This window comes from Pogoniulus pusillus, chromosome 5 (genome assembly GCF_015220805.1).
Source record: "Pogoniulus pusillus isolate bPogPus1 chromosome 5, bPogPus1.pri, whole genome shotgun sequence".
NCBI classification, from domain to species: domain Eukaryota; kingdom Metazoa; phylum Chordata; class Aves; order Piciformes; family Lybiidae; genus Pogoniulus; species Pogoniulus pusillus.
The window spans coordinates 20,394,947-20,410,854 of NC_087268.1; the positions used below are offsets into that span (position 1 = coordinate 20,394,947).

Below are 15,908 nucleotides of genomic sequence, written 5' to 3' on the forward strand. Positions count from 1 at the left end.
ACACTGCTTTCTTTTCCTTCCAAACCTTTTGAGGTCCCCTGATGATTTATTCTGGGGGTAATTCAACCCACCACAGCTTTCTAATTTTCTTATGCTGTATAGTTTAATTTTACATGGATTCTAGCACTGTGATTGGTTTGGTTGGGGTTTTTTTTTGTTTGCTTTTTTTTTTTTTTGTTTGGTTGGGTTTTTTGTGGGTTATTTTTGTTTTGGTATGGGGTTTGTTTGGAGTTTTTCTTTTCAATTGTTGTTTTGGTTTGGGTGGGCTCTTTTGTTTTGCTTTTTTTTTTTTTTTTTATAAACTAGCAGTTATTTTAGCTTTAAAAAGACTGGGAAAAGTCTGTTTTATTCAGTCAAACCTTGAGGTCTAAAATTACTTGATCCTTCTCTTACCGTCAAAAGGAGCAACAGGGCAGATGAGATTACAATTGGAAATTCATCAAGGTAAACTGATGCCTCTCTTGGTCCTACTAGCTGTCCTTGGCTTCAGAAACATCAGTGTCTGGGAGAAGGTGCTAGGCTGGTTTTCAGCTGGTACAAGCAATAAAAACTGTCTGCTGCAATGGATGAAAAGAATGATTACCCAGCAGCCAAAGCTGAAGATGAATTAAGAGTAAGTAGGTGACTTAAGCATTCTTGATTCCATACACTTTCTAATATTATTAAATCTCTTGTGATCAAATTCTTAAGTATTAAACACAGTTACAATTTTCTGTTTTATAACTTAACCTGCAAGATCAACTTATATCTTCAAATTTGCTAGTAACAATTATTTCCAGACTACTGAATTACTAGGAATGTTAATATGCCAATGCTAAAGGCTTTGTTTGATGTCATGGCAGTCTGTCATAAATGTCTGGTGGAGAAAGTAGATAAAATGCTTTTAGTTTTCCCCGAGAAGATACAGAAGCAGATTATTGTACGAACATTGCCACAAAGAAGTAATTAAATCATGTAGTATATGGTGATAGCCAAATTACAATTTTACCTGGAAAATGATTATGTATTTTAAGTAAATATGCTTGGCATTTCCTGGGTATCGCACACATAGCTGTTGTATCCAACACTGAAAATGTGGAATGCAGTTCTTAGCTAAGAACTTCCTGACTTTCACAGTAAAGAACTTCCTGACTTTCCTTAAGTAAAATATAATTAGTAGGGCTGAAAAATGAGTCATATATATACCTTTTAGTTTCCGGATCACCTGCTCTTTCAGTTTATCTTCCAAGAAACTTCAAAGCATGAAATGATGGTAAATAACCATGGTAAATGGCAGCTCATTGTTGCCTTTCTCCTTGCTGCCAGCCACTTCTGTAGATCTACAGAGTGTCACATCTGCCAAAGCTGAATTCTGTGCATCCATTCTGGTGTGGTTGTGAACTCTTTGGTATGTGCTCACTGAAAAGGTGGAGACTACACCTTGAATTGGCGTTGCTGAAACATGCCATATCTCTGAGTAGGTCCCAGGTCACAATCAGGATGAAATTAGATATGAGGTGGAAGAGACCCACCCCAAAAAAATCTTCAAAACTACTTATTCCTAAAACACATAAACAAACAAGACCAACATTTTCTTTCTATGTTCTGGGATCCTGAGGCTGATATTTTTTTGTCACAGTCTGTTTCGTGTTCCTTGGAAGACTTCAGACTAAAATTCTCACTGCTGGGTACTGATTGTTGCTTGTGAATGCGAATGTCATGTAGAACTCAGAACTTCATAAGGCAGCAGCTTGAGAGCTTGTGTCTCACTGGAATTCATGTGGGTTTGGAATAATTTTCTTTGGGTGTTCCTTATTAGTGTGACAGCATTAGGTAGCTGTGATATAAGCAGGATATCAAAGGATTTTTAAAAATAAATATATGTGCTAGTTTGAAGCTAGCTAGAATGTTTTGGTGAGAAGAACTAGATTATAGGCTGTGAAGAACAAACAAAGATGATGTTTACTTCACTCATAGGCTTGCTGAGTTGTACAAGAACAAGAATCCAAACATAGATAAGGCACTTCTTCTTCTTGGGGCATTGCCTGAGCTGCACTTCTCTCTAGCCTCTCTGCTGTCTCTCTGACTAATCCACTTTGTTTCCTAACCCCCTGGCCAAACCTCCATTCTTCCTTGGGACTGGGGTAAGGTTGAGAGGGGTGGGAGAAGGTGGAAGGGCAGTTGGGAGCCCCTCCTGGGGACTCAGGTTTCTGGGAGGGCTGTTGTGTTTCTGTATTACCTTTTACCTTGCATATGTCTGTATATAACTGTATATACTCTAAATATCTGCTTGTATATTCTGCTAAGCTGTAAATAATAAGCTTCATTCAATTTCCAGAGATGACTGAGTCTAGTCTGGATGATTTCCAAAGTGTGAGGGGGCAGGTAACACCCAAACCATCACAATATGTTTCTAATTGTGGTGCTGCTGAATATCACAATGCCTGTCTTCATACTCAGATAATCTATGTCCTGAGTAGCCTGGGAATATGCCCAGTGAGAACACTTGAGAAGAGGTGATTGAACCTCTAGCTGATCTCACAACAAAGTATTTGTCACAGGAGATGTCCAACAGAGAATTTTGTGAAGACTCAGAGACTTCCTTAGACAGCTTTTGCTGTACCTGGAGCAACTTAAATATATGCTTAAATGTGCTGACAGTCTCCCACAGAAGAAAATGCCTGGTATGAACTTCCCAGAACAGACCAAACTGTAGCTGTGTAACTGTCCCAGGTTGAGAAATATAGGTTTAAAAAAATCTTCTGGGGACTAGAAGATTGTTATTCAATCCCATTGTTCTAGTTTGAGCCTAGTTGGGATATTTTGGTGAGAAGAATTAGATGCTAGGCTGTGAAAAGGAAACAGTGGTGATGGCTACTGCACTCATAGGCTTGCTGAGATGTATAACAAGAAGAACATAAAGTTAGATAACAGAGAGTTGCTCCTGGGCTCTGGGGCTGCATGAAATTTTTTCTCTCTATCCGTCTGTGTGACTAATGCCTCTGCTTCCAAACTCTCCTGGCCGATTCTCCAAACTCACCCTGAACGTAAGACAAAGTCTGGGGTAAGGTAGAGAGGTGGGAAGGAGGTGGAAGGGTGGTTGGGAGCCCCTCCTGGGGACTCTGGTTTCTGGGAGGGCTGTTGTGTTTCTGTATTACTTTGTAACTTGTCTATGTCTGTTCATAGCTGTATGGATTGTAAATACCTGCTTGCGTGTTGTGCTCAGCTGTAAATGTAGCTTCATTCTTTAATTTCCTGAGTCTAGTCTGGGTGATTTTCTTAAGCAGGGGGGTGGATGGGTAACACCCAAACCATCACATCTATAATTCTGTTATCTCTTTATAAACTCAGGGCAAGGCCAGCTTGTTCTCCTCTCCTCCCCCTCCTGCCCTGTGTTGAGTGGGAGACAATTCATCGGACAAACATGTCAGCAGCAGGCCTGTTTTGGGGCCTCCAGAGGCTTATGTTTAGGCCTCTTGGATGGCAGAGCCATTCTGGGAGGGGGGTGGGGATAGGATTGAAGCACTTGGTGATTATAGATTTAGTTTTGGGTTGGGGGAGAATTCAAGGGGCTTCACCATGACTGTTGTATCTGCTTCTGACATTTATTTTCTGTATCTCTCCAAATATAATTCTGTGTTTTTTCTCCAATCCGAGAGCTTCATTTCTGTCAGCTCTCTTTAAAAGCCACGACAATGACATTTTAACAAGAAGTAGACAATATTGCTGCAAATGCAGAGGTGGTTACACAGCAGTCTTTTGTACCTGGAGAGGACATCCTCCTGTTCACTGCAGGGCACTTTACAAAGTGAGCTAGACATGCAGGAGGAGGCTGCCCACATCCTCTGCTCCTCATCTTGAAAGGAAGTAGAAGCTTTTTCCCTGAGGAATAAGTGGGGTGAGCTTACTTTTGTAGGGATCATTCTAGTCTGAGAAGAAAATATCTTCTTACAGTTTTAGGGGCATGGGGGCAGCAGTGTAATTTGGACTATGAGCTGGGAAGTGTGTGTAGGCTGAATGGTTCCTTGGAAGTAAAATGACAAACCATAGTATTGGACTAAAGGACATGCAACTTTAATATCATGCTAACCCCTCCCTCCCAGCTCCTACAAGGGGAGGAGCTGAATGTTTGTCTGCTTCACCACCGAAGCAGCTAAGATTTGGGGCACGAGACACCTTGTTAGGTTATGCTACCAAACTGTTCTTGAAAAGCTGCTGTTCTGCCATACTTCTGTCTATACATCTCAGCTGCAGATAGTACAAGGTAATTCAACATTGTCTTACCTCTGGTCTAAAGAGGGCTAATCTAGCACTAATAAGGTATTGCAAGGGATCAAAAACATACACAAATCTGTATCAACGCTGTTCGGAGACCAGTTTAAGCTGTGGAACTTTTGTCCCCGTAGCTATGAAACAAACGAGCCTACATGCAGAACCAACACAAGGCACCCAACCTTAGTCATCTGCATCTCATCTCAGAGTCAACTGAGGAGTAAGGAAGGCATGGCTATTTTTAGCAGCACGGTGATGTTACCAAAGAGATCAGCTTGGCAGTAGGGAGCTGTTGCAGCAGCCATCTCTGTGAGCTGCTGTCACTTCTGCGAGCTGCCATTCCCCTTGAGGAGCTGCCATTCCTGTTTGCTCTTTGTAGTGGTTTGAGTGTTACCCACCCCCACCCTCCCCAACTTAGTACATCACCCAGACTAAACTCAGCCGGCTCTGGAAACTGAATGAAGCTTATATTTACAGCTTAGCACAATAGAGAAGCAGGTATTTACAATATATACAGTTATATCCAGAAATATACAAGTTGAAAGGTAATACAGAAACACAACAGCCCTCCCAGAAACCTGAGTCTCCAGGAGGGGCTCCCAATGGCCCTTCCACCTTCTCCCATCCCTCTACCTTACCCCACATGTTGCCTTGTGCCCAGGAAAGAATGGAGGGTCAGCCAGGGGAATTAGGAAGCAAGTGGATTAATCAGGTTAGGTTAGAAAGAGAGAAATGCAGCTCAAAGCCCAGACAGAGAGCAACTCCTGACTATGTTATCTATGTTTGGATTCTTGCTGTTATAACTCTCAGCAAGTCTATGAGTGAAGTAGACATCACCATTGTTTCCCTTTCACAGCCTGTAATCTAGTTCCTCTCACCAAAACATTCTAGCTAACTTCAAACTAGCACACTCTTCTCGTGCCAGTCACTCATGCTCCTGCCACTGCCACTCTCTGTTCCTCCTTGAGCTGTCACAGTGCAGTGCAGCCTACAAACAGGAGCATCGTGGTGGTAGCTGCACCTGTTGCTGGTTAAATAAAGTGGTTTGGTGCTTAGCTCCATTTTGAGTGTTAGTTCCATTCCCAAGAATGTCAGGCCAGTGTACAGGGTTAACCCTCCGGGGGGGGGGGGGTGTGTGTGATCTTGAACCTGGCCCCAGGTGGTGTGACCCCTCCCAGAGGTGGGTCTGAACACTACCAGAAGATGGTTAGCCCACTCTCCCTTCCTTTATAAGATCTATAAAAGCAGGGAGACTTCCTGTTTGCTCTCTCTTCCTGCCTGTATCGCCATTCCTGTTTCCTGCTGCTCTTTGTCTTACTTACATGGCCATCATCACCACAAGGCAGACAAAACCCATTGCCATCAAATCTGGTTGTATATTTATGTGTTTTGTATCTTGTTTTCCCTTCCCTATATTTTTGTAACTTCCCTACCTCATATACCTTTTATTTATTGTTAAACTTTTCTTCTTTTAACTTCCAAATTGCAGTGAGATTATTTATTTGGGCCTGCTTACCTTTTTCCCCTCTCCGTCTAATTATTTTTCTTTGGGAAAGAAGGAGGAAGAGGGAAGGGCATCCTATAAATTGTTATTGGTTCTATCAACTACATTTGAGTCTCTGGGAAATTTAGTAGAACCTAGACAGCCAGTCAAAATAAAAGATCCAATTTGACATCACTCAGAATTTAAGCTCAGCTGCCCTCCAGCCCCTCTGATATCTAAGGACAAGCTTGTGATGAATTAATATATCAAATATTAATTATTAATATGAATGTTCCCATATAAAAAACATTATTTATTCATGTTTAAAAATGCTGAAAATTCCATGAAATTAATTTGGTTTCTTGGTCAACAGTAAGTAGTTGCACAAAGGGTATTTATAAACACAGAATTAAACAGTTTGAACAATCAGAACCTGGAAAATAGGAATGCAAACCCAGGAAACATTGTAACTATGGAACTGGCACATATACTCATGACTCCTTGATGCCCAGTATGTTTCTTGTACGAAGATGTTCCCTTTGTTTTGTCTGCTCTGCAACTTGACTCCTGGAGCAGATCAGCCTGGAGGCACTACTGAGACAGGAGAATAGTGAAGAGGTGGTTGGCTACAATCAGCATGGCTTCATCAAGGGCAAATCCTGCCTGACAAACCTGGTGGCCTTCTATGAAGAGGTCACAACATTCATAGATGAGGGGCAAGCAACTGATGGCATTTACCTGGACCTAAGCCAGGCCTTTGGCACTGTCCCACATCACATCCTGGTCTCCAAGCTGGTGACACATGGGTTTGATGGGTGGACCTAGAGCTAGATAAAGAACTGGCTTGATGGCCGCAGCCAAAGAGTGACTGTCAATGGGTCCACGTCCAAGTGGAGGCCAGAGACAAGTGGAGTCCCTCAGGGATCAGTCCTGGCACCAGCCTTGTTCAACATCATTATGGTGCCATGGACAGAGGCATTGAGTGCACCCTCAGCAAGTTTGCTGATGACACCAAGCTGTGTGGTGCAGCAGACAGGCTGGAGGGCAGGGATCCATCCAGAGAGACCTGGACAGGCTGGAGAGTTGGGCACAAGCCAAGACCATGAGGTTCAACAAGCTGGACGTGGGAAGATTCAGCCTGGACATGAGGAGGAAGTTCTTCACCATGAGAGTGTCGAGAGTCTGGAATGGGTTGCCCAGGGAGGTGGTTGAGGCCCCATGCCTGGTGGTGTTTAAGGCCAGGCTGGCTGAGGCTGTGGGCAGCCTGCTCTAGGTAGGGTGTCCCTGGCCATGGCAGGAGAGTTGGAACTAGGTGATCTTCGTTGTCCCTTCCAACCCTGACTGATTCTATGATTTCTGGACCCAAGGGAGGAGGAGAGCAGTGGCCCCAGACCAGTCCAGCAAGATTTATGCCCTACCAGGACCAAGCTGGAAAGGAAGAGGATTTAACCTCTGTCAAGTTATTCATAACTGGATAGTGAGAGATATGCACTTCATTCATTCATATGGTTCGTGCTGGGTAGCTGTTTCATGGCAAGTAGTTATTCTACAGTTGTGGTTTCAGATATTTATGTATTACTCTGCAAACTTCTTGAAGGAAATTACTTTAGCTTGGAACTGAAGTATATGCAGTAAAAGACTGAATATGCAGGCGTCTGTTTCAGTCATTGATCACTCAATTGATTTTGGAAAGGTCTCACAGTTTTGTTGCCTTTCATCCTATTTTAGGTAGCCAGTATTTCAGTCCAAATGGCAAGTGCAGAAGATAAATTGGCAAGGAGGATTCTGGCAAGGCAAAAACGTGACAAACTGAAACTGAAGAAAACTCTTACACTGATGTGGAATTTTCAAAACAAAATAATTATCTTCACCTTCATCCTATTTATTTTAGGAGTTGTAAGCTGGACATTACTGTGGCTCTTCTTTGGTGAGTTGCAGAAAGCTCATGACATGGCTGTCCCAAATAGTACTTTCAATTGAGTTCAGGGTTGAACTTGTCTCAAAGGCTGTTTTTAAAATTGGAACTTATTTAAATGGGGGTTGGAAGACTTTTGGGTAAAGCTGCTGGCTTTAGGAAGTCTGACTTTTTTCTTAAGTGTTTTCTTAAGTATTTTTAAGATGTTAGCTAGTTGTACAGATCCGACAGTTCCAATGAGCTCGATTGCTTGAAATTTTGACTTCTGTTGTGTTTCTTGGCCTACTGAAAGTCTGGTAAGTTCTTTGTCTCTTACACAAAAAAAGATTTAAGGACATTAAATGAGAACAAACCACAGATGTGTCTAATGGGGTTGTGTCCTCATCAGACCCCTAATGCTAATTCTGCTGAAGACAGAATCAAGATGTTGATATTGCCTTCATTGGTAACTTATCTTGTATGTAGGGAAAAGGTGCTCAACTAGCCTTTGTATTGTGATACTCAGATTGCTTGAGTTGTGAAAACTAGTGTTCTTTGGCTGAGTATATTCATTTGGACCAAGGGCAAGGTCCTGCATCTGGGTCAAGGCAATCCCAAGCACAAATCCAGGCTGAGCAGTGAGTCGCTGGAGAGCAGCCCTGAGGAGAAGGACTTGGGAGTGCTGGTGGACCAGAAGCTCAACATGAGCCAGCAGTGTGCACTTGAAGCCCAGAAGGCCAACCAGATCCTGGGCTGCATCAGGAGAATTGTGGCCAGCAGGGCAAGGGAGGTGATTCTCCCCCTCTACTCCGCTCTGCTGAGACCTCACCTGGAGTACTGCATCCAGTTCTGGAGCCCCCATTACAAGAGGGATGTGGAGATGCTGGAGTGTGTCCAGAGAAGGGCCACAAGGATGCTCAGAGGACTGGAGCAGGTCTGCTGTGAGGCCAGACTGAAAGAGTTGGGGCTGTTCAGTCTGCAGAAGAGGAGGCTCCCAGGTGACCTTCTTGTGGCCTTCCAGGATCTGAAGGGGGGCTACAAAAAAACTGGCGAGGGATTTTTGAGGTTCTCAGGGAGTGCCAGGACTGGAAGGAATGGAGCAAAGATGGAGATGGGTAGGTTCAGAGTGGCTGTGAGGAGGAAGTTGTTCAGCATGAGAGTGGTGAGAGCCTGGACTGGGTTGCCCAGGGAGGTGGTTGAGGCCACATGGCTGGAGATGTTTAAGGCCAGGCTGGCTGAGGCTGTGGGCAGCCTGCTCTAGGGTAGGGTGTCCCTACCCATGGCAGGGGGATTGGAACTAGATGATCCTTGTGGTCCCTTCCAACCCTGACTGATTCTACTGTTTAGAGTTTATTTGTAAAAAATGAAAGAAAGCAAAGGAAGAATATGAATGACAACTGTCATCTCTCTTTTTTGCAGTTCAGGCAGCAAACAAAGATGCATTGTATTTTGCTGGACTGTTACGTGTTGCCAACATAGAGTTTGTCCCAGAATACAGGCAGAAGGAGTCGAGAGAATTCCTTTCCATAGCAGAGAATGTGCAACATGTGGTAAGATGTGTGGGGGCTGCTTGGCTAGCAAAAAGATCAGAGCTATGAGCATGAACTGGGACTTTTGGGTGTCATGGACTCTGCTGTGGTGGTCTGGGGGGTTTGGGGTTTTTTGTTGATTTTTTTGGTTGTTTTTTTCCTTCTTGCATTTTCCTCTCTGTACAAAGGATGGCTACATGGAGCAGGAAGGCAGTGACTGATTTTGCCTTGTTAATCAAAAACTGAGTTTTGAAAAGGTATGTTTGACTTTTATACTTATGACTTGTGAAATGGACCCCAAAACTCATGCAGAGTTCTGCAGTAGGTATATTTTATTACAGCACTGGCTGCAGGCAGGATGGCTCCATCAATCTTTCACAGCCCATGCTGGCATGCCGGGGTTTCCTAGGTCATGCAGGGACCGGAACGATGCTGAGACACCAATGTGATGCATAAGTTGAACTTTTATTGCAGCTAAAATCAATGCTTATATAGAGAGCTAATACAATGTGTATGATTCTGATAGGTTGCACAACAGAGTATGGGCTGTCCACACACCCTAGGAGCAAATTTGACTGGCCGGCCCCCCTTAGTCCCCTCACACAGCTAACATTGCAGGTTCTCTGCCAGATTTTCAAGGTTGTTCTCCCTGAAGCTGCACTCCTTATCTCATATCCTTTTCTGTGTCCTAATGTTACCCATCTTGCTCTCTTATTTCAAATAACTCAGTGCTGCCCAAACCCTGATGCTGGCACAAGCCACAATTTATGTTACAAGGGCACATGTATTCATAATATGAGGTAGAGTTATTAGAATTATTTCTTGGAATTCATTAACAGAGGTATTTTCCATTCTCCTCCCCAATTCCAACCCATCCAGGTGGTCTGGAATCTTTATCTGTGATGAACATCCCACACAGTCTTCCTCACAGGTTTTTTTTCATCTCTGGTCAGCAGACCCTTCTTTATTGCTGATGTCAGCATATCTCTGCTTCTCTTTTATCTCCTTCCTGCTTTCCTTAGTCACTGTAGGCCTGAGCCTTTACAAGATTGCATATCACAGATCTCTGTAATTGGTTACATGTACTTGCATTAGAAATTCCATACTAATTGGCGTAGACATACATCATATTCTCTCAACACTACATGCATTGTGTCTAAGCAATCTAAGTCAGCAGAGATAGGTGAAAACCACAGGCTCCAGGCTTACATTTGTTTATATTTGTTACAACATCCTCTAAGGTCATTCCAATCTTCTATTTTATCTTAACTTAGTACTTCTGAGCTCATGCACTCTTTCCTGTCCATGACTTATGTTCCAGTATTTCAAGTTCCAATAGTTGCACCATTCCAACACTTCTACAGCAGCCATGGTTTAGGTTTGCATATTATCAGCTGATCACTATAAACAAACATCTCTACAAAGTTCGCTATTTTATGGTTTACCACAGACACCTTCAAAATGAGCATCAGGTCTATAAGGCCCTTTTACCAGCAGTCCTTGAGTTTTCTTATATCGCTTACTAATAATTTTACATATTTCCACCCCAGAAATCTGGGTCTATGAATTGATCACTATGAAATCCCTTCAGAAATTAATTGTCACTTTTGAGATATTAAACTGTCAAAATCTTTTGCATTGAAGCTGGTGTCATGGTCTGGAGGAGAGAGAGATTAAAAATGTCTCTGTTTAGAGGAGTGAGATTTGCTCTTATCTATTTCTGTGTTGTGGAATTAAGGTACAAGCAGGATGGTATATCACAGTGAGACTATTTATTAAAGGGTAAAGTGAACAGGGGGAGAGAGAGAGAGAGAGAAGGAACAATGGAGAAAAAGAGGGATTATATTGCCATCGGCTGGAGAAGGAGGGGGAGAGAGATGGGGTTTAATGAAACAGAGAAAGAGAGAGAAAGGGAGAGAGGGGGAGAGGGGGAGAGAGAAGGAGAGGGAGAGAGAGAGAGATCAAACCAAATCAAAAAGAGGAGAAGAGCAGAAAAGGGATTATATTACCACACCCCACACACTCCCAAGATGCTTTATTTGACCGGAGAAGGGCCAGGAGGGCTGCTTTTGGCTTGCAGAAGATGTTCCTGGTTTCATCCTTCGATGGAGGAGGGTAGGGAGAGAGTCTCCAAAGTCCAAGTCCTTATCAGTTTTGCGCATGGATGTGTTTCCAGTGAGTGATGTCTTCTTCTGTTGAGTAGGCATCAATCAAGGCACAGCATGGTGGTTGGTCATGGTGGCGGAGAGAGGGTTTGTGGGCTGCTGCTTCCAGGCTGGATGTCCATGGTGATGTCTTCACTCCCTCCCTTCCTCCCTCCCTCCCTTGCTCACTCCCTCACAGGCTCTCTATGCTTGATGTAAGTCTTTTATTCAGTTTCACAGCTCCCCCTGGCCCACATTAATGCATAAGTGACTGCCAGGTGTGTTATCAGTGGCCAGGGGTGACCCATCAGCCAAGTCGTTGGCAGAAATTGTTGTACATCTCAGGAGTCCTTTTACCTGCAGGGGTCTGGCACTGGCAGTGTGCTTTTGCCCCTCCCTTCAGTACACATCCTTGGACATTTCAGGCAAAACCACCTGAGCAGCTGTTGTCTGGGGAGGGGGAGAGGGGAGAGGGCTAGCAAAGGCGATTTTTATCTTTGTTGATTTACATGAACAAGGGAGAGAAGATTTATACTCTCACAGTTGATATCTGCTGTCTGTCTTCCACCTTCTGGCATCTGTAATTACCCATGAGCTTTCAAACACATTTCTATTTAATTTTGATGCTAGGTATTCCCTAGACATCCAAGGAGAAAAAGCACTTTGCTGTGAACAGTTAAGGCTGCTCTACAGTAGGAAGTGAGAGATAACGACCTTGGTTTAAAAGGGACATTGAGGTGCTGGAGTGGGTGCAGAGAAGGGCCATGAGGCTGGGGACAGATCTGGGAAACATGGCCTATGAGGAGCAGCTGAGGGAACTGGGCTTGTTTAGTCTGGAGAAGAGGAGGCTGAGAGGGGACCTTATTGCCCTCTACAGCTATGTCAAAGGAGGTTGTGGTGAGGCTGGAGCTGGTCTCTTCTCCCCAGTTACTAATGATAGGACAAGAGGAAAAGGCCTCAAGTTGTGTCAGGGGAGGTTTAGGTTGGCTGTTGGGAGGAAGTTCTTTCCTGAGTGGGTGGTCAGGCACTGGAACAGGCTGCTCAGGGAGGTGGTGGAGTCACCATCCCTGGAAGTGTGGATGAGAGAGTGTGGAGAGTGGATGTGGCACTTGAGGCTATGGTCTAGTGATGAAGGATGCTGGGATGAAGGACTGGATGATCCTGGTGGTCCTTTCCAAGCATAGTGATTCATAGTGATTAGATGTTGTGCTGAGGGATTTGGTTTAGTCAAGGACTTGTTAGTGTGAAACTAATGATTGGATTCCATGAGCTTGAAGGGCTTATCCAATCTGAGAAATTCTGTGATTCTGTGACTTCAAAGGTATTTGATATATGGAAGAAAAATGTATTACCTGCAGGAAATGCATCACATAAGGATGCAACTGAAAGTATGGAAACTGGAAAACAACACACACAAAATCTCAGATATAATCATGGCATTTTCTGGTTTCATAATTGTTTTTTTGTTGTCTTATAGTATGAATTTATGTGCCTGTTTCCCAGATCTATTTTCCTAGCCCCATCCTCCAAAACAGCAGCTGTAGTCTGCTCTGTGCCTGTCCTGCTCTTGTCCCAGAGCATTCTGATGCTGCTGCACATAGTAGAAAGAGAACTGCCAGCATTCTCCTACTAAAATATAACTTGGCTTTTTTTTGTTTGTCTGTAAACTTTGCCTGAACTGACCAGTGTATTGGTGGTATAAGTGATGAATAAAATTATTAGCAGGAGGTTGAAGTACGTAGAGGTTTGTTCCTTTTTCTCTCTTATTCATGAATGGAGCTCCATTCATTTTATGTTCACCCTTAAAATAATTGTTCAAACTTTGTGTCAAACACTGAAAATTAGAGACTAATAGTAATGTGATTCTTACATCCTTTAAAATAGTCTGTGTGGCTTGGGCATTAATTTTTATCATTAAGCAACAGGATGAGATCCTGTCTCAGTTCTAATTTAAATTCCCAGAGACTCAAATACAGTTGATAGAACCAGTAACAATTTATAGAATGCCTTTCCCTCTTCCCCTTTCTTCCCAAAATGAAAAGGAATTAGATGGAGATAGAGAGGAAAGGTAAGCAGACCCAAATAAATGATCTCACTGTGATTTAGAAGTTAAAAGAAGAAAAGTTTAACAATAAATAAAATGTATATGTGGTAGGGAAGTTACAAAGGTGTAAGGAAGGGAAAACAAGATATAAAACACGTAAATATACAACCAGGTTTGGTGGCAATGGGTTTTGTCCACCTCGTCGTGATGATGGCCACGTGGTGAAACAATAAGCAGAAGGAAACAGGTGATTCAGACAGGCAGGCAGAGCAGGAAGAGAGGGAGAACAGGAAGTGCCCCTGCTTTTATGGATCTTTAGACAGGAAGGGGGAGTGGGCTAACCATGAATCACCGGGTAGTGTTCAGACCCACCCCTGGGGAGAGGTCAAGACCACCTGGAATCAGTTTCAAGATCACTCCCCGTTAACCCTGTACAGGTCCGAACAGCTTGAGGTACATGTTGGAACCAAAAAAGAGTGTCAGCTAAATGTGATGAATGGTGCATCTTTGGAGCACATCCCTGTGTATCCTTGACACAGTAAGACTGAGGATAGAAACATAGTGAATAGGTGCTCTTGCTTTGTGTAACATTTGTGTGGAAGTGACATAACTTAGAACAAAGAACTGAAAGAAGTCTGTGTTAAAATAGCTACATCTTGCAATTACCTCACTGTTTTCCAGTAAGAATGCTGGGAACAATATTTTATCCAATCACTGTATTCTATAACTTGTAGCATTACCACATCTTGTAGAATGGGATATAAAAGGCTGTGGATCTAGTAATAAATGGCCTCTTGGCTTTTGGGGTTTTGGGCTTTTTGCCCTTGGCTTTCAGCTTCAGCTTTGTCTGTTGTGTCGCTATTTTGTCCGTCATCAATAAATATATACAGCTTGAGGTACATGACACCTTGTGGCTTTAGAGATGTCTTTCTAAAGGTGTTTCCTTTAATAAGAGGAAGGAATGTTATCATTACACTGATATTATCACATGTATCCAAAGAACTGGTGGAATCAGTAGTTGATTTCCCCATAGCATGAAGCAGCTGCATAGAGATTTTTTTCCTCCACCAGTTTTGTAATCTGTGTATTGAAAAGAAATACATTAATATATTAAGCCGTTAGAAGAAAATAGGCACAAACAGGGAAGGGAAGGCTGTGGATGTAGTCTACTTGGACTTCAGCAAAGCCTTTGACACCGTCTGCCACAAGAAGCTCCTAGCCAAGCTGGCAGCTCATGGTTTGGACAGATTCACTCTGTGCTGGATCAAGAACTGGCTGGATGGCAGAGCTCAGAGAGTGGTGGTGAATGGTGCCACATCCAGTTGGCAGCTGTCACTAGTGGTGTGCCCCAGGGATCAGTGCTGGGCCCAGTCCTGTTCAGTATCTTTATTGATGACCTGGACGAGGGGATTGAGTCCATCATCAGTAAGTTTGCAGATGACACCAAGCTAGGAGCAGGTGTTGATCTGTTGGAAGGTAGGAGAGCCCTGCAGAGGGACCTGGACAGGCTGGATGGGTGGGCAGAGGCCAATGGGATGAGATTTAACAAGGCCAAGTGCAGGGTTCTGCACTCTGGCCACAACCATCCGAAGCAGCGCTATAGGCTGGGGACTGAGTGGCTGGAGAGCAGCCAGGAGGAAAGGGACCTGGGAGTAATGATAGATAGTAGTCTGAAGATGAGCCAGCAGTGTGCCCAGGTGGCCAAGAGAGCCAATGGCATCCTGGCCTGGATCAGGAACAGTGTGGCCAGTAGGACAAGGGAGGTTATTCTTCCCCTGTACTCAGCACTGGTCAGACCACATCTTGAGTCCTGTGTCCAGTTCTGGGCCCCTCAATTCAAGAAAGATGTTGAGGTGCTGGAGCATGTCCAGAGAAGGGCAACAAAGCTGGTGAGGGGCCTGGAGCACAAATCCTATGAGGAGAGGCTGAGGGAGCTGGGGCTGTTTAGCCTGGAGAGGAGGAGACTCAGGGGGTGATCTTATTACTGTCTACAACTACCTGAAGGGGCATTGTAGCCAGGTGGGGGGTGGCCTCTTCTCCCAGGCAACCAGCAACAGAACAAGGGGACACAGTCTCAAGTTGTGCCAGGGTAGGTATAGGCTGGATATTAGGAAGAAGTTTTTCACAGAGAGAGTGATTGGCATTGGAATGGGCTGCCCAGGGAGGTGGTGGAGGCACCGTCCCTGGGGGTCTTCAAGAAAAGACTGGATGAGGCACTTAGTGCCATGGTCTAGTTGATTGGCTAGGGCTGGGTGCTAGGTTGGACTGGATGATCTTGGAGGTCTCTTCCAACCTGGTTGATTCTGTGATTCTATGAACAGAATCAGAATCCCAGATATTTCACAGAAACACTAGAGGGGGGAAATTCACTCTGAAGGGGAACAGTTCCACTCTGAGGGAGGAACAGTTGTTCAGAGAGTCTATGGAGTCTTCTGGTGTAGTTCACTGTGCTTTGAGCAAGATGCCTGTCTCGGTTCCAGTTTGAATTTCCTGGAGACTCAAGTATAGTTAGTAGAACCAGTATTAACTTATTAATGCCTTTCTCTCTTCCCCTCCTTTTTTC

General features: G+C 43.9%; 1 protein-coding gene across 1 annotated transcript in view; it reads left to right on the top strand.

Moving 5' to 3' along the window:
* Window positions 1–562: 562 nt before the first annotated feature.
* TMPRSS7 (transmembrane serine protease 7) overlaps window positions 563–15,908 on the top strand; it is a 53,972-nt gene continuing 38,626 nt past the window's right edge. Inside the window, exons 1-3 of the mRNA XM_064144004.1 lie at window positions 563–613; window positions 7,463–7,661; window positions 9,048–9,178. Coding sequence (XP_064000074.1) covers window positions 563–613; window positions 7,463–7,661; window positions 9,048–9,178 — 381 coding nt within the window. The remainder of the gene's footprint in view (window positions 614–7,462; window positions 7,662–9,047; window positions 9,179–15,908) is intronic.